This window comes from Diceros bicornis, chromosome 8 (assembly GCF_020826845.1).
Source record: "Diceros bicornis minor isolate mBicDic1 chromosome 8, mDicBic1.mat.cur, whole genome shotgun sequence".
Classification (NCBI taxonomy): domain Eukaryota; kingdom Metazoa; phylum Chordata; class Mammalia; order Perissodactyla; family Rhinocerotidae; genus Diceros; species Diceros bicornis.
Genome location: NC_080747.1, coordinates 33543586 through 33561661, shown reverse-complemented (window position 1 = coordinate 33561661; position 18076 = coordinate 33543586). Strand labels below are relative to the sequence as shown.

Genomic DNA, 18076 nt, shown 5'->3' with positions numbered 1-18076 from the left:
TGCCCAGAGCTGCCGATATCCGGACTGTTTTATCCACTGGATGCTGTGTGAATGCTAACCTATTGTTTCTGCTCTGTTCCCTCATGCCTTCCTGGATTCAGAGAGAGGTAACCCACCGATTTTCACTTCTCCTCCTTCGTGGTGTCTTAAGTGTCTGGCAAAGCTCACTTGCTTTCTTCATGCCGTATTGCCATTGTCACAGCCATCCTTGTCTTTGAAAGGCAGAACTTTTTTGTTTTGTTTAACCTTTTATCATCATCATTCTTATGTGTCCTACATTTCAAACAGAGGATGGAATTGTGTCGGGTCCCTCATCCTCTGTTGCCTTTGACTCTGTTTGGGGAAGGTGATGGGCCAGAGGGATGAGGTGTAGCAGGAACTTGGTCACTCGTGCTAATGGCTGAGAGAAGTCTAACCAGTCTGCTGGGGAGCACACGTGATGGAAGTGTTTGGTTATGTGCCATGTTATGTAAGGAGGTTTTTCATGCTTCTTGAAGAATTAATAGTAGGACTGGCTTATGTTAGGTATTCTCTAGAATTTCGTTGGTAAGTTTTGGCTCTAGGCTAACAGCCAGGAGGATTGACTCAATTTCAGTCTCAATTACTAGCCAAAATCTATGGAATTCTCCTCCCTTCCCACATTGAGAAGAACATAACTATGGAAAGGATGTAACTCTGAAGTGAGACGTATTTATACCTCAGGTGTGTGTTTCCAGTGCTCTGAATGTCAGCCTGCCCATCTGGCTGATTGGGGGCCTTAAGCTCCATTACTCCATAGCTCTGTCACTTAATAAAAGCTTAGTTTTTGATAGAAGAAGAAAGTTTTGATATCTTTCTCCTTGAAAGAATGATCGTGGTTATTGCTTGGCAAAGTGAAGAGACACAGGCAATCGCCTCTTTGTGTTAGAGTGGATCTCAGGTAAATGCCCGCCTGGTGGGGTCCAAGCTCTCTCCAGCTGACCACCGTTTTCCTCTATTAGGATGAGCTGCTGTCATTGCTCAGTGCTGAGGAGGGTCAGGGAAACAGCCTAGACTGGGGGGTAACACTTCCAAGATGGGTCTTCCAGAGGGTATGATTGGGAGAATTTGCAAATGTGACTGACTTTTTACTTACCTCTGAGGAGGCCCTGGCCTCTGGAGGTGGTGGAATGTTCTGGAGGATGAGGGCTGTGCGTTTGGGTGTGAGCTCCCTCATCTAAAGCAATGACAAGTCCTGTCTGAGCCAACGGTGCGGATATTTTCAGACGTTTGCTGGTTCCCACCCTTTATGTTTACTCAGGTATCCTCACCAGGAAACAGTTGTGCTGAACATTAACAGGAAGATTCTGTTCTAGAGAGGGCCACAAATTCTGGTCCACCCGAGCCACCTTGATTATTTCGCAGGTGGTCAAATTTGGGATCTGCTCTTTACACAGTCTGTGCATCTCATGAAAGTGCCTGGTGAAGGATTCCTTGTGGAGAATGTGTTTACCCAGCTGATGACTTACTGGGATGCTGTCTGCAGGGGGCATCATACTAATTCAGCATCTTCCAACTTAGCGTCTTCTTAAGCTTGCAAAGAAGGAAAAAGAAAGTTGAGTTTACCCAGCTAGAGCCTGAGCTTTGTGAAGTTAGTGATGCTCGCATATGGTACACGTGCTGCTGGGTAAAATTAAAGAAACCAAGTCGTGTGTGTAACATTCTGGATTGGCCATCCAGGAAGTTGACATTTCTCATCCCCTTTGTCCCTCTTCCCTCCTCCACCCCCAAAATAAGACTTTCAAGGTACAATCAGAAAATAAAAGCAGTTAGGCAAAGAAGAGCTGGCAGTCTTGAAAACAGGACTCCTTCTCCCTCCAGACCTGTGCAGGTGAAGCAAAGAGGAGAGAAAGCCCTTTGTCATAAAGGGCTGGAAATGGAATGGTGGGGTCACGTCTCTGTGCTGCTGCTTTGTCCTTACTTGCAGGTGGGGCCTGCCCTCTGCAGTAGCTCTGGTGGCTTGTAGCTTCTACAGAAAGATATGCTGGGAGGAAAGGGTCTTTGGGTTCATTTCAACGAGTCTTAGTATAAGTCATATGAGTGCAAATAGTTATTAAGACATCCCTCATGGATAAGGAGACAGTATTTCAAAGTAGGCTTTTTCTTTGACGTCTTTTTCCTCATTTATAATGATAACTACCCTTAATCAACTTCCTATCATGTGCTAGCCTTCACAAATTCCCAGCATCAAACATAATGTGTATTTGACCTGAGCAAATACGGATTATGTGAAAGATGTTATCAAATTGTGGAGACTTGGTAGGGAATGCTAACAGGCGATTTGGTGAGAGACTGAATGGAAGGGAGTCTAATAGCAAAGAGGGAGAGAGTTATTGCCAGACAAGTCCAGGCTGTCATGTAGCTGACAAGGTCAGCTCATTTCTGGGCTATTCCAGAAAGCAAAGCTCAATCCCACAAGCAAAAGTTGCAAGTTTCAGTTCATTATTTAGAAAAGAATATATTTTGCTTCACCGGGAGCGTTCGAGCAATGGAACAGGCTGATTCATTAAGTAAATGAGATTTCATATCACTGAAATATTCTAGGAACCACCTGTCCGGGCTGCTGTAGACAGAACTTTGAAGTGTTAGCCTCGGTAACCACGAAGAGGTCGGTAGATGCATCTTAAAATACTTTTGAGGAGGGATAAACATATAAGCAGATTCCATTTACGTAAGAAAGTTGCTGGGGAGAAATTTAGGGAAAGGGTGAGTAGTTCTGTCTTGGCTGCTTTTTAATAGAACCTATTTGAATAAAGATTGTTCATTCATTCCATAAAGATGGATTGAGCCCTTACAGGGTGATTAAAATGCTGCTCAACTGAGAACAATAAAAGCAATCTTTTGTCCTTTTTTTTGCCATTAAGAAATTTGAGGCTGTCATGTAAGATGTGTTAGCACTGACATTTTTCCCTGGCAGAGCTCGAGGCTGGTCCTCTAGGGGAATAATTACTGGGGAGAACAGCAAAAGGAGCGGAACAAAACGAGTTGGAAACACAGGGGCTCGGTAAACACGTGGTGAAAGGTAGTTGATTTCTAGAACTCACGGAGGAAACACAAGAAGCTACAGCTGTAAACCTTCCACTTCCTGGTTTATAAAAGAGACAGTGATTCCCATGGTGGCAAAAAATAAATGGGGTGAAACTCCATGTGTGGGAGCAGGGGACCGGACTGGCACCTCTGTTAGCAAATGGTTCCTGGTCCAGCATTGTAAATGGAGTGAGCTGGAGTAGAGGACCAAAATGGTTCTCGCTGCTGAGTGGCAGACAACGCCTCAGACAGACAGGCATCTAGAAGAATTTGTCGGAAAAGACGAGAGCTGTGTTTTGACTGGACCTCGGAGATATTTGGGCCAGCTCTGTGGTTTCATGGAAAAGCACACTGAGGCCCTGGAGATGCATGGCCACCGGGGTGCCTGGTCAGCTGGGGGTGACGGAGAAGCCCGTCTGAGCTCTCTGAAGTGGGCCGCTCTCGGTGCTGTGGAAGCCAGGTAGCTCGGTGCTGTGGAAGCCAGGTAGCTACAGCCCAAGTGCCACTGGTGGCTCTGAGGACAGAACTGGGGAACAGGAGAGCCATTGGGGGCTCCACAGGTGAAGGCTTCTAGAATGCCCCTGCAACGGGCTGACTCGCACCCTCAAGCAGTGTCAGAGCCACTGCGGGACCTGCCTGGCTGTGATACCTGATGGCACCTGCTGCTCTTTCCTCCCAAATACTCTGGCTGTGGAGGTTTGTTTATCATAAAGCAATTTCTTGTCCCCTCAGAATACAGGAAAACCTCTAGAAAATATTAAATTACTCTTACCTGTGAGCATAAGGTCTTTTAGGATCATAGCACTGATAGGAAAAAAACGTCTCTCTGAATGGCTGAGTTGGGCAATGTCTTGGTCACTGTTGAAACTGGGTGATGGGAATGGGAGTTCATTGACTATCCTCTCTACTTTTGTGTATATTTGAAAAATCCTAGAATGAGAAATTTAAGAAAAAAGAAAAAGGCATACTCTCTTCCTTTAACTCCTCAGTCTCCTGAAGCTGGACCCCAAACTCCATTCTCCAGGGAAAGAGCCCAGAGGCCAGAGTCACCACAGACCTCCCTGTCGCTAAGACCAAATGGCCTGTCTCCTGCTGCTCAGCCTCTGCAGCTCTGGAGACGTCTCCTGAAACACTCTTTCTCTGATGTCTTTGGAACCAGCCTGTCCTGGGCTTCCCCCCCGACCAGTACTCTTTTCTCCATCCTTTCGTTGGGTCCTCAGCCACAGCTAGGCCTTTAAGAGCCTTTCTTCCTCGGGGTCCAGGCCTTGTTTTGTCTTCCCATTCTCCACATTCTCATCTGCTCCCCTGACTTCAGGTGCCTCTTAGGTCCATGTTTCCAGCCCAGACACAGGCCTGAGCTCAGGGACTGAGTGTCCACCTGCCTGGTGGGCCTGGCCACTTGCTGCCCCTCAAGCACCTCACCCTTATTGTCCAACCTGGAGCTCATCAACTTCCTTCACCAACTCCCTCTCCTCTCCTTACCCCAGTAGTGAGGGTGCTTAGTTTTCCTAGCAGGGACCCCAGGGTTATTCTTGATTCTCTCCTGCATCTGCCACACCTATCAATCCTGCTACATACCTTCCAGTACCTCTATTCCATCTGTCTCCTCGGCCCCACTCCCACGGATGCTGCCTTAGCCTGCACCTTGGTCATCCTCTCTTGTCTGCACCATAGCAGTAGCCACCAGTGGTCTGCTTTCTTTGACCCACTTTGTTCTACCAGAAGGAACTTCTTAAAACACACATTGGATGGGGTCATGTGCCATGTTGCAAGGCTTGGATGGCTCAGAGTAAGGGCCAGACTCCTGGCAGGACACAAGGTGCTCTGCAAACTGACTCTGGACCGCTGACAAGCTCCCTGCAGCTGTGCTGTGGCCCGTCACCACAGAACCAGGGGTACATGCATAGGACTGGTTCTTTCAAACACTCTGTGGGCTTTCTTACTTCCGTGCCTTTGGTCATGCTCCTTTGAAGCTTCTTTGAATCATCCCCTGCCCTTCTTACCCTGATGAGGTCCTTATTATACTTAAAGATGCAGCTTAAATCTCACTGAACGTCTATATCGTTAGACGTTGGGCTTCCTAGGCTGGACCTTGTCTGTGTTTGCATCTCTGATGCCTCGTACCTGATAATGGCTCAGAAAGTATTTATGGAAGTGAATTGAGTATTTTTTCTAAATATAAGTTCTTAATACCATAGCATAATTTAGTTAGACTGTAAAACCAACTGGCAGCTGTGTTAGTTTCCTGTTGCTGCTGTAACAAATATCACAAACTTAGTGGCTTAAAGCAACACACATTTATTCTCTTACAGTTCTGGAGGTCAGAAGTCTAAAATGGGTCTTAGAGGCTAAAATCATGGTGTCAGCAGGGCTGTGTTCCGTCTAGGGATTCTAGGAGAAAATCTGTTCCCGCCTTTTCCAGCTTTTAGGTGCTGCCTTCTTTCCTTGGCTTGTGGCCCCTGCTCCTGTTCTTTCCCTTGTAATTGTGTTGGGCCCACCCAGGTAATCCAGGATTAACAGCCCCATCTCAAGATCCTTAATTTAATCACATGGAGGAAGTCTCTCTTGCCATGTAAGGTAGCATATTCACAAGTTCTGGGAATTAGGACGTGAACATCTTGGGAGGGTCATTATTTTGTCTACCACAGCAGCCTTTTTCTGAAGTCAAGTGCTGGAAAGCTAAGCTTTTAAAACAACCAGTTAAGAGATGTTTGGATTTCATTCTGAATAATAATGAGATTAGATCAGCCATGTATTTCATTGCACACGAAGGAAATTGCTCAGCTTGTCTGTGCTCCAGGTCTGAAAAAGAGGCCTCACCGCCTCTTACAAAGCCCCATGTTTGGGGCTTTCAGCTGTTTTAGGGTGACTCAGGATATGTTTCATGGGAATAAAATAGGAGAGACATGCAAATCTCTTGACCTCCACCATGAAGAGAGGAGAAAACTTGTTTTTTCCTGGAAAGGAGATGAAACCCCTAGAGGGTGAGTTACCAGACTCACTCACTGTCATGGGCCCACAGATTCCTGCCTCCCTGATCTATTAGCCTGGTATGTGGGTGAGAAAAGAAAAAGGTAAAGCTGTGAAAAAAATTGTCAGAATCTCCCAAACAAAGCTTGCAGTTGCTGAGCTGCTCCTTTGGGAAGATGTGGGTTCCAGATGGTTGCCTGAAGCATTAATCACTCTCTCCTGAGCCAGAAGAAAATGAAGATTAATAACAATAACTTTTAAAAATGACTCCTAAAGGGTTGCATATGAAAGAAAAGAGGGCCCAGAGCTGAATTTGATAGGAATGATCCATTGCTTATTGATCAGGGCCTGTTTCATCCCCGCCTGACGGTAACCTTGGAATTGCTACACCTGTAGGCCAGCCAGCGGTCATGGCGAGCGTGATGAAGCTTACATCATAGCTTACATCTGAAAGCTTACATCATAGAATATTAGAGCCAGAAAAGGACCTTGAAAATCATGTTTTTAAACCCCTTCACTTAGAGATGAGGTTAGACTCTATGCCCAAGGTTGTCTAGCTCAGTGGAATCAGGCATGGGACTAGAATTTGAGTTGCCTGAATCCCGATTCATTGCCCTCTGGCTTTTCCTTACTATCTCTGAAAGAGGACAGACAGTTGAGATCTGTACAGTAATTACAAAAGACGGTATAACAAGCTCTTATCCTTTGTGGTACAGAACTTAAGTACTCTTAAGCATTTAGACACAAGCAAGGTCCTGGGGGCCAGAGAGCCAGGCAAGATTTTGAGCTGGACCATACAGAGTAGATGGAGTAGTGCACTCCAGGCAGTGCAGGGAGGCCAGTGGTCACCAAGCGAGGGGAGATACCGTGATGGACGTGGAGACCCACTTTTCTGGAGCAGAGAGCAGAGCTCCTTAGTTGGTGTGAGGATGCTGGAAGAGTTGGTAGGACAAATTTTAAATCTCCTGAAATCCAGACAAAAGTTTTTGCACTTTCTGTGGGTGACTATAGAGCTTTGAAGAGATTTGGCCTCAGGAAAATGGTGGCTGAATATGGACTTTTGAAAGAAAAGAGTTGTGTGTGGGTGAGACTTTGTGCATATTATTTTAGGATCCATCTAAGGAAGAAGAGTAGCTAGAGGGAGCGGGAGTGAGCATGGTCTCCAAAAGCGATGCCTTCTCTTCGTTTCGTTTTTAAGTAGTATGTTGCCTTGATGGTGGTTGAGATTAGGATGGAAAGACCTCAGGAACACAGCATGGAAGAAGACTGTGCTCACCTCTCAAAGTCTGAGCGCGGCTCCTCGCCCAGACCCACCCCTCAAAGCACTGTCCTGGGACCTCTTTACACCTCTAAACAAGGGCCAACTTTCCCCACAGGAAATGGGGATGTGTGTGCTGCAGGCCGTATGCTTAAGGGAGGAAGGAACACTCTACTATTATGGCCGGGCCTGAACTGGGTACTGGGGACGAATAAGGCATGGAGCTTCAAGGAGTTGTGGGGAAGACAAACTCATAAACAGACAATTATGGTACCCAGTGGTAAGTGCAGTGTACAAGGAGCCATGCAGCACTGGGAAGGGTGCTCACGCAGCTTCAGCTGAGTCCTGTACCATGGCAAGGGCATGGAGACAGCATGAGCAGAGGCAGGGAGGCAAGAACCTGCTTAGAATGCCTGAGGGTTGGTAGGGCTGACGAGGAAGGGGTGGTAGGGCTGACGAGGAAGGGGTGGTAGGTTCAGAACATTTTCAGGAGGTAAAATACGCTGATCATGGGGGTTGGGCCTGCAGGGGGAGGGGGGAGTCAGGAAGGCCTCCTGGTTCTAGGATGGAGGACACCAGAGATAGAATGTGAGGAAGAAGGGGAAGGTTAGGGAGAGCAGATGTTGAGGTCAGATGTGGGCAGGCTGAGGTGAAAGTGCCTGTGGGGCAGCCAGGTAAAGATGCCCCTGACCTGGAACCCAGGCTGAGGGAGCCCCACTGCGGGCTGCCTGGGCTTTCATGATGGCCAGTTGCCTCCAGTGTGTAAATCCCTGTGCCCTTCCCAAGGAAGCCAAGGATATCTTGGGGAAAGTATCTACCATAATGTGAAAAGACCACCAGGTCTTACACTAAGAGAAATAATTAAAAATCCTTGTGGGCATATCTACAGACAGTATCCTGGCTTTAGCAACATATGCAAAGAAATCATTGTGATCCATTGCCAGGTGGATAAATCTGGGCACTTGTTTTGTCATAAGCACTTATATCTTTAAACCACTGTCCTCCAGTAATAACAGGGAGAAATTCAGTTGTATGGCATGGCTCTTTTGAAGTCAGGTAATGTCACAGTCTATCTTCTTTTCATCAGTAAAACAGATGGTAAACCCAGCACCAGCTGCATGCTCATCGCGGTGGCTGAGCTGACAGTATATGGTGTGATGGTGCTGCCGTCGCCCTGCGCTCGGAGTAGGAGAGGCGTTGAACAGAATCAAACGCCTCTGACGGGAGTTCAGCCTGTGGTGTCTCTTTGTGTTCCAGCCCACCCTGTGATTGCCCGTCATCTTCCTCAAGCAGCTGTGGTGCTGATCCATCCTCTGTGCACATGTTTACACATCAGATCCTATTGTTTTGCTTCTGCTACACCACCGTGTTTGTCGCAGTGCCACTCATACAAATTCGTGTTCTTTTCAAGCCTGTTTTCTGTTTTATAATCATAATCTTTACAATCATAATATTTGTTGTTACTCTAGACAGCAGGTTCCTATAAAATTTGGTTTTCATGAAGGGTTGTTAGAGATTCCAGGAGTTCAACAGACCAGGTTTGGGGAACATTGTAGTTATTTTACTCAGAAATGAATTCCTAATATCCATAAAATTGTTCCTGTTTTAGGTAGCTGTTGAAATGTAAATTTTTTTAACCACTGCACACACTCAGTTAACATTCATCACTAGAATGTGTGTTGTTAAAGCTTCCTTTTTCTGATGTACTGATCAATTTTGTTTGCACAGAGATTTTGCTTATGTAGCAAGAGACAAAGATACAAGAATTTTGAAATGTCATGTATTTCGATGTGACACACCAGCAAAAGCCATCGCCACAAGTCTCCACGAAATCTGTTCCAAGGTAAGGGGGGTCAGGGCACGGTAGTCCATCCCTGTCTTTTCTCACTGCTTTAGCAGGGAGAGGGGTGTGAAGGGGCAGGAGAGGGGGCACATGGACCCGCAAATTGAGCTCAGGGAGAAGCAGGCAGACTGTCTGTTGGGCCAGCCTCGTTACAGTGCTCTTGCTTCGTGTCAAGCGTTGCGCTAAATGGCACTCCATCTACAGAATGAATAGAGCCTTAGGCCCTCCCGTCTGGGGGTGTATAATAGATAGACACAACAGTAGCAGGTGCAGGGCAGAGATGTGTACACCGAGCCCAGCCAGAAAGTGGGGGAAGCGAGTTGGGGCCAATTTCCCAGGGACAGGGCCACCTGACCTGAGAGTGAACACAGAAGGGAGGGTGGTAGGAAACCACCTGGGGTGTCTGTGGAAATGCACACAGCTGAGGCTTGCCATGGACACACACTGACTTCCTGAGGGGACACAGCAGCTCGTGGAAACTCTGACCAGCTGTGAGGAAGGGCTGTGGTCACTATTTCACACTGGAAGGGTCCCGCTTCCTTAGCCAGAGTCACAGAGCCTCAAATGAGAACAGACAGTCATCTGGGCATTGCCACCCAATCTCTCTCCCTTCCTCCCTCCTTCCAGCACACCATTCCTAACACAAACATCCCCAGCCTCTGCCCGGCACTTCCATTGATGGAGTCTTGTAGTACTGTTCAGGAGACTGTTCTATTATTGAGTGGCTCTGGCTGTTATAGAGTTCTTTCTTGTGTTGACCTGAAATCTTCCTCTCTACAACCCCTATGTATTTACTTGAGATCTGTGACCTATAGCGACAAAGAAGGATTCCTCCAGCTTGTCTCTTTGCTGGGTAGCACTTTGTTATTTGAAGCTGTGCGCTGGGCCTGGCACGGTTAGAGGTGCTGGATGAGAATCCATCATTGAGTCTTCCTGCTCCTGACTTCCTCCCTTCTCAGAATCCCCACCCCCTCTCTTCAGCCACCTTCTGGTCACGTGGTTACCAGGCTCCTAACCATCCTCTTCTGGGCATACTCTGGTTGGTTCCCACTGAGTGAACGCAGTGTTCCAGAAATGAGCTGGCAGAGAACAGACCACGGGCCACCCTGTCCTTTGACCTCAAGGATACAGTACTAGGGTGATTGATGTTCTTAGCAACCATATCACCCACTGGCTTGTATTCAAATAGTGGTTAGCCAAACCCTCAGGACACTGTCACCAACTTCCTTCAGCCAGGCCTTTCCATTTGCCCAAACCTACTTATTGAATCCAAATACAGGGCTTTGCCATCACCTCTTTTGAACATCACCTTTCTGGTTTCGGGCTGACGTCATGACCCAGCCACACTCTCACAATTCCTCCTGAGCTAGCAAGGCCCAGGCCATGGCCACAGCCAGTGCCGTGGCACAGCCTGCTGTCTGAGCAGTAGGAGTGAAGCAGGTGCAAGCCACAGTTCCTGCGGGAACTGTCCCCAGCCCCAAAAGAAATAGCCCACCGTCTGCTGCTCTGACCCACGTGACATTCATGCAACAAATATAAGTGAATACCATTTATGTGCCAGGCACTGCTCTGAGGAGACAGCAGAGACCAAAACAGAAAGAAGTCCCTGTCCTTGCGGAGCTTGTGTTCTAGTGTGAAGCCCTCAGAGCCTGGCCTGGCAGAGAGCAAGTGCTCAGTAAATACTCCATTTTATCCTGTCAGCAGCCCTCCTGCCCCCTGCCCCAGGCGCAGATCTGGAGATGGGCCGAGTGGAGCTCTGGGAGAGACATGCCTTTTGTTGCAGTAGGAATGGAAAGCTTGGGTTGGGAATGAAGATGTGAGTTGCTTTTGGGGTCTTTGAACGGTGGGCTTCATTCAGTCCCTAAACCCACAGCACTGTGTAAACAAGTGAAAGGGATGACTCTTCAGTAAAGGAGATGTTAGTGTCCCTCACAGAAGAGAGACAATTTAGAAGACTGCTGATGGATTTAAACAGCTGGAGAATAACAACAACTACGACAGCAGCTAATATTTCTGAGTGTTTATGTTTGATCCTGAGAACTGACATAATATTGTTATTATTGGGGACATAAATATTATCATCCCCACCTACAGTGGAGGAAATGAGACACAAGAAGTCAGGTGACTTGATGACTCAGCTAGTACGTGGCGGAGGTGGGATTTGAACCCATGTACTCTGTCCCCAGAGTACCTTAAAAGAGTACCTAAAAGTCAGCATCCGCAAGCAATAGGGGGAGTCTGTTGCTCTGTGTTCCACTGACCACAGTGGGCCAGAAGGTCCACGCTTGACCAGGGATATTTGTTTGGGTTGTTTTTGTAGAGATGGGAGCCTGGTGAATGGAAGAATAAATTCCAAACAATTAGGAGACGTACTGTTACAAAATATGTAGCTCAGAGATACAGGGGTGAGAAGTCAGGCAATAGACTAAAGCTAGGTTAACCTGAAGTGAAATCAGCTCAGGCATTGTACTGACTCGAATAGCTGAAGATGGGGGCTCTTAACCACAAACCAAAGCTGTGTTTTCTCTTCTTCAGATTATGGCCGAACGGAAGAATGCCAAAGCCCTGGCTTGCAGTTCCTTACAGGAAAGAACCAACGTGAATCTCGACGTGCCCTTGCAAGGTAGGTCAGTGGCATCTACTCTCTTCATGGTGGTGCTATTCATCCTAGTCAAGAACCAAAGGGTCTCAGATGGCTCCCTGGTGTTTCTAATCTCCTTAAAAACCATGCTCAACTCAACGGACACGTGCTGAGCGTGCACCTAGTGTCCTCCCCGTTGCATAGAGTTGATTTTGTGTCAATAGGATTGGGCATGAAGAGCCAAGGTGAGTTTTGTTGTTGTTGGACAAGATTAAAGAATATTATCTTGGTGGTTTTATAACTCATGTACAGCCTGGGATAAGGACCAAATGGTTTAAAAATATGGGGGTTGATATTGGATGAGGAGGCTCTATTATTTTCCCCAGTTGCTCCCTTTGTGATTAAATTTTCTCTGGGCATAAACCACAGCTAACAAATAGGACCTCAAAAGCTGTTACTTAGCGCACAACGAAGGGACAGGAGCAGCTTTAACCCAGAGATTCCAGTTCCTGCTTTCAGATGTTTTCCTTTCTAGAAATCAAAGTTGAGTGGGATTTGGATTGACAGAGCCCCAGTGTCTCCGTTCTTATAGAGCAATTGCTGCATTTACCTCTAGAAACACAGGACATTATGGCACGGGGGTGCATTCCAGGTGACACAGGGATAGCTGCATTTTATGTGTATGTTGGAACCGCTGAGAAAGATGTGTTGCTTTTGTTCCCTGTAGTAGATTTTCCAACACCAAAGACTGAGCTGGTCCAGAAGTTCCATGTGCAGTACCTGGGCATGTTACCTGTAGACAAACCAGTCGGTATGTGAAACACGCTCGTCTTTCCACTTTGCAGGTGTTGGGGAGCTCGTGGGAGGTGTTCACCCTCCCAAAAGGATGGGGTCTGTGGTTTCACTCCCTTTCTGTGTGTGGAATTAGGCCCCTGTACTGTTACCAGCCAGAGCACAGAAACAGTCCTGATCAAAAGAACAGTAGAGGACAGGCTAAGCCACCCTGACCCGTGATCCCCACAATATAGGGACCTTAACAAAGTGGACACCTATTTCTCATTTACCCAAGAGTCCAGAGATGCGCGATCCAGGGCTGTAGTAGGACTCTGCCATTCTCAGATGGGGCCTTCATCTCTGGGGCCGGGCACCTGCTTCAGCCCTTGTCAGCTGGCAGGCAGGGAGAAAGGGCTAAGGGAGCCCTCATGCCTTCCTTCAAGGTGTTACCCAGCAGCAGCGTACACTGCAGTCAGCTCACATCCCAGGGGCAGAACTTAGTCACTTAGCCATACCAAGCTGAGAGGAGGCTGGGAGGTGTGGCCTTTACCCAAGTAGAAAAGGCTGTGGAGAAATCAGAGCCCTCATGTGCTGCGGGTGGGAATATAAAATGGCACAGCTGCTTTGGAACAGTCGGGCAGTTCCTCAAAAGGTTAAACATAGAGTTACCATTGGACCCAGCAATTCTGCTCCTAGGCATGTACCCAAGTGAAATGAAAACATCTCTCCACATGAAAATTTGTACATGAATGTTCACAGGAGCATTATTCATAATAGTCAAAAAGTGGAAACAACCTAAATGTCCATCAATTGATGAACAGATAAGTAAAATGTGATGCTGCCATACAGTGGAATTTTATTTGGCAATAAAAAGGAATGAAGTACTGAAACATGCTGCAACGTGGACGAACCTTGAAAACATTACACTAGGGGCCAGCCCTGTGGCGTCGTGGTTAAGTTCACATGCTCCACTTCGGCAGCCCAGGTTCGTGGATTTGGATCCTGGGCGTGGACGTATACCACTCATCAGCCGTGCTGTGGTGGTGACCCACATACAAAATAGAGGAAGTTTGGCGTGGATGTTAGCTCAGGGACAATCTTCCTCAAGCAAAAAAAAAGAGGAAGATTGGCAACAGATGTTAGCTCAGGGGGAATCATCCACACCAAAAAAAAAGAAAACATTATGCTAAATGAAAGAAGCCAGTCACAAAGGAGCGCATACTGCATGCTTCCATTTATATGAAATGTCCAGAATAGGCAAATCTCTAGAGATGGAAATTAATTAAGTGATTGCCTATGGCTCAGGGGCTGGGAGGGTGACTCTGAAAAGGTACAGCGTTTCATTTTGGGGTGATACAAATGTCCTAAAATTGATTGTGGTGATGGTTGCACAACTCTGTGAATCTACTAAAAAACATTGAATTATACACTTTAAATGAGTGACTTGTATGTTATATAAATTATATCTCAATAAAGTTGTTGTCCCACCCCCCCACCCCCAAAACAACAGCTGTGGAGAACAGCCAGCAAAAGTGCCCCATTGAATAGCACATAGGACTCACGTAAAGGTGCCACCCAAACTTGTTGAACAAAGTCAGATGAAGGAAGATGGGGGTATTCTGGCAGACGCTGGTTTCTGTTGGGTTCCCTTTCCCAAGGCCCTTGCTTAGAAAATGATAGCATTTGCTTGAGTACTGTTACACACTCTTTGGAGAGAGAAGGAGAAAGGAGCCCGTGGTCTGACTAGACAGAACATCACACTACATCTCTGGAGGTTCTCATGACCCTTCTTTCTGTGGAGAAAGCTGGCATTTCTTTTAAGCAAACATGAGAAATGAAATGTCTTCTGGGGCTATAAAAAAAGGTTAATCTGGGGATAGCTATTACAGGGTGATTTGGGCCCACGTTTGAGAATGATAAATAGCTTGAGGACCTTTCTCAGTTGTCCCTTCCATCCACAGGAATGGATACCCTGAACAGTGCCATAGAAAGTCTCATGACCTCATCCAACAAGGAGGACTGGCCATCAGTGAATATGAATGTGGCCGATGCTACTGTGACTGTCATCAGTGAAAAGGTATAAAGGATTGTGGATGCAGTTGGCCTGCGTGGGTTGCAGTGAGGTTTCGGATGCAATAATCTTCCATGAAACTTAGACACATCGCCAGGGCTCAACTTGTGGGGCATTGTGCTTGCTCGTGATTAAAATAGCCTACATTTTTTAAAGAAAAGATTTTGCCCCTTATGTCTGGATCTCTGCACACCTTTGCTTTCCTCTGGACTCAGAAGCTTCTCTTCCTGTTCTCCTGATTCTTTCTTCCTCATATGCCCAAGAGATTGACATCAGTTGCTGGGGGTGACTGTATGACACTGGCAGTAACTCACTAATGGCGTTTGGTTTTCTGGCTGGTCGCTCTCCGGGCTCCAGTATTGACTGGGCTGTTTTCTGGGGTTGGAGCACAGGAGATGCTTCTGTTATAGAAGGTCCTGTGGTTTGTTTGGTCATTAGTAACAGGGGCCACTGGTCATCTTGAAAGAGGCCAGCATTAGCCTCAACTCAAATTATCCCAATTTTGTGGTTGAGGAAGCTAAGGTATAGAGAGATTAAGTAATTCCCCAAGGTCGCACAGTCAGAAGTAGTAAGGGCAGGATTCGAATCCAGGCAATCTGGCTCCAGACTCTTGACCACTTTCCCGCCTCTGTGAAGCACCGGTCATGGAAAGACCACAATCTTCAGCCTGCTCTAGCTTCTGTTCACTAGCAGGTCGCCTCCTAAAGAGGAGTAAGATGCTCACTGACCTGCCCACCTCTCCAGCCTGCCACGCTGGATTGTCTTCACATCTTCAGACATGTCACGCCCTTTCCTACCTCAGCGTCTTTGCAAGTGCTCCTCCTTCTGTGCTCCACGCCTTTGCCTCCCCAGCCCTTACCCTGAGCTCATCTTAAACATCATTTATCCCAAGAAAACTTCTCGGCCTCTCAGACTAGCTTAGTCTGCTTGTTAAACGATCCCACAGCACCTGAGTGAATATTTAATCATTCAAGATGTTAATGATCCAAATGTCAACATTCTGGATGTGTTTACTAATTCAAAAATTGCATATGGTTGCTGCAAAGGGTGTAGTGGTCATAAGAACACCATTCATAAGAATGAATTCTGAATGTTTCTTTACACCGCATCATATGGATACCAGTTTGTGAAAAAGAGAAAAAAATGATCTGGCAGCTTTTTGTTTTACACAGTTTTAGACAGAAATATGATTCAGCCTGCTATTTAGCTTGGGAAGAAGAACTGGATGGAAAGTGATCCTGTGGCTCTTTTTCTCTTGGTTCTCTGGGGTTTCCAGTGGGTTCGCCTGGGCAAATGGGTTTTGAGCCACTGGGTGCCCTGTGTGAGCAAGACGTGAGAAATATACATGACATTGTTCCTACCCTCATGGACTCACAGGCTTGCAACATAGTGGATAGGGAACGGAGTACACATACCAAGGTTGCAGTGTAGTTCAGAGCAAGATTAAATGCCAGAATGAGACACCCATAGCAGTGATGGCCTCTCCAGACACATTTAGAAACTTTTGCCTTCCAAAAAAAATACAAGTCCTTTCTAATTCAGTCTGGCTATATATTTTTTAATACCAGTTCCTATATGCAGCCACTCTAAGCTTGATCCTATGATTTAAGATCCAAACCTGTTTGTGGCTATTGCCTGGCTTCCCGGAGAGAATGGGCTGTGAACAATGTCTCTTGCAGAATGAAGAGGAAATCTTAGTGGAGTGTCGTGTGCGATTCTTGTCCTTCATGGGTGTTGGGAAGGATGTCCACACGTTTGCCTTCATCATGGACACTGGGAACCAGCACTTTGAGTGCCACGTTTTCTGGTGCGAGCCAAATGCCGGTAACGTGTCCGAGGCAGTGCAGGCTGCGTGCATGGTGAGTGATCCTGCCACAGGGGTTCGACCCACATGCCCCCTGCTTTTGTTTGATGTGTCATATATTAGAGCAGAGTTACTAATTTAAAAGAAAAAAGGTCTAATCTCTAAAGTAATGCTTTATTGTATAACACCCTCATTCCTGTGGACAGAGTCAATGATGACGAGCGGTTTGCCATCTTAAGAGGCGAGGATACCTGAAAGCAACAGGACCGGATGGAGCCCAGTTCTGTAGGGCTCCAGGAACATTGAAAGGATGGTCTTCAAAACCTCGAATTTGAGGATTCTCTATTCTTGGTCCCTCATTAATTTCAGTATGTGGTCAGGAAATGTTGGTCATGCATGAGTTGGTGCTGTTTGGAACCAACTCAGTACTTTAAAAAAAAATGCAATGAATTGAATGATTTTTATTTCAGACAGCTGGATTAAGTGCATTGTTCTTACATATTTTATTTTCTTTATATCTGTGAACTCAGCTCTTACAACAACCCTGTTAGGTAGTTGTTAGTTCTGTTTTATTTATGAGAAAACAGAGGCTTGGAGGAGAGAACAGGCCCCAGGGTGCAGAGTTGGTCAGTGACAGAGACCGCGTTCAACCCCAAGTCTTCCAGGTAACAAAGCTAGTGCTCTTTGCATCACATATATGATTTCAAACAAACAAAAATAACTCATCGTTTATTCCGCAAATATCCTTTGAGCACCTATTATGCCAAGCACTGAGAAAGTTCTGGTAAAAATGAGGGAACTGTATGAATGTAGGCATCGAAACCTGGGCTGTGTGGTACATTCTAGCCACAGCAGATTGGGTTGGTGGAACCAGGTGGGAGGAGGCAAGGGTCCACATCATGAAGGGCCTGTGATGTCATGCCAAGGTTTATCTTTGGTAAAGATCGTTAAGCAGGAGTGAATTGATCATATTAGGTTTTAAAAGTATACTCCAGAACAAAAGAAAAGAAAGGGGAAGATGGGTTGAAAGGTCTAGGCTGAGGTGGGGAGATCAGCCAAGAGGCTAGTTTACTGGTCCAGATGATAGCTGTGGAGCATCTAACAGGGAGAGTGGCAGTGGGAATAAACAGGAGCAGATGATTTGACAGATGTTGTAGAGAATCGCCTGGCTTGGAGAGGAGGAATGCTGAATTTGCCCTGTGCTTCATTTACTTCAATCCATCATTTATGGGCTGGACCTGGGAAGTTCAAGTAGGACTAAGGTATAATCCTTGCATTATGGAGTTTAGGTGTATGGGGGAGACACATTAATCAAAATTCTGTTATAGTGTAGGAAGTGCTATAACTAAAGGTATAAGACTGCCCTGGATTGAGAAGTGACTGGGAGAGAAATTAGTGGAGGCCCTGAGAGTAGATTACTCACAAAGTCTGACAGTGAAGGGGTAGCTTGAAGCACAACACTGAGGGGTTTGCTCATTTGTTTTAGGATTGGGGAGATTTGCACGTTTTTTTTAGGCCAGGGGAAGTGAGTCAGTGAAGCTGGATTGAAATGGGGGCCATATAATATCGTCGAGGCAAGGTCTTTATGGTAGCTTAAGAGCCTGGAGTTGGGGCTTAGCCTCCCAATTGGGTTAGAGTGACTTTGAGATTGGCCAGAAGATGTTAAGAATTCAAGAATAGGTAGAATTTAGAGAAGTTGAGGGAGTTCTGTTTTTTTATATAGCATACAT

At 46.4% G+C, this 18076-nt stretch overlaps 1 protein-coding gene across 16 annotated transcripts in view; it reads left to right on the top strand.

The window, feature by feature from the left end:
* APBB2 (amyloid beta precursor protein binding family B member 2) overlaps positions 1–18076 on the top strand; it is a 355319-nt gene that overhangs the window by 331756 nt on the left and 5487 nt on the right. For all 16 annotated transcript variants that reach the window (XM_058546954.1, XM_058546953.1, XM_058546952.1 and 13 more), the window contains 5 exons: positions 9002–9116; positions 11652–11739; positions 12425–12508; positions 14433–14548; positions 16222–16401. In XM_058546954.1, coding sequence (XP_058402937.1) covers positions 9002–9116; positions 11652–11739; positions 12425–12508; positions 14433–14548; positions 16222–16401 — 583 coding nt within the window. The remainder of the gene's footprint in view (positions 1–9001; positions 9117–11651; positions 11740–12424; positions 12509–14432; positions 14549–16221; positions 16402–18076) is intronic.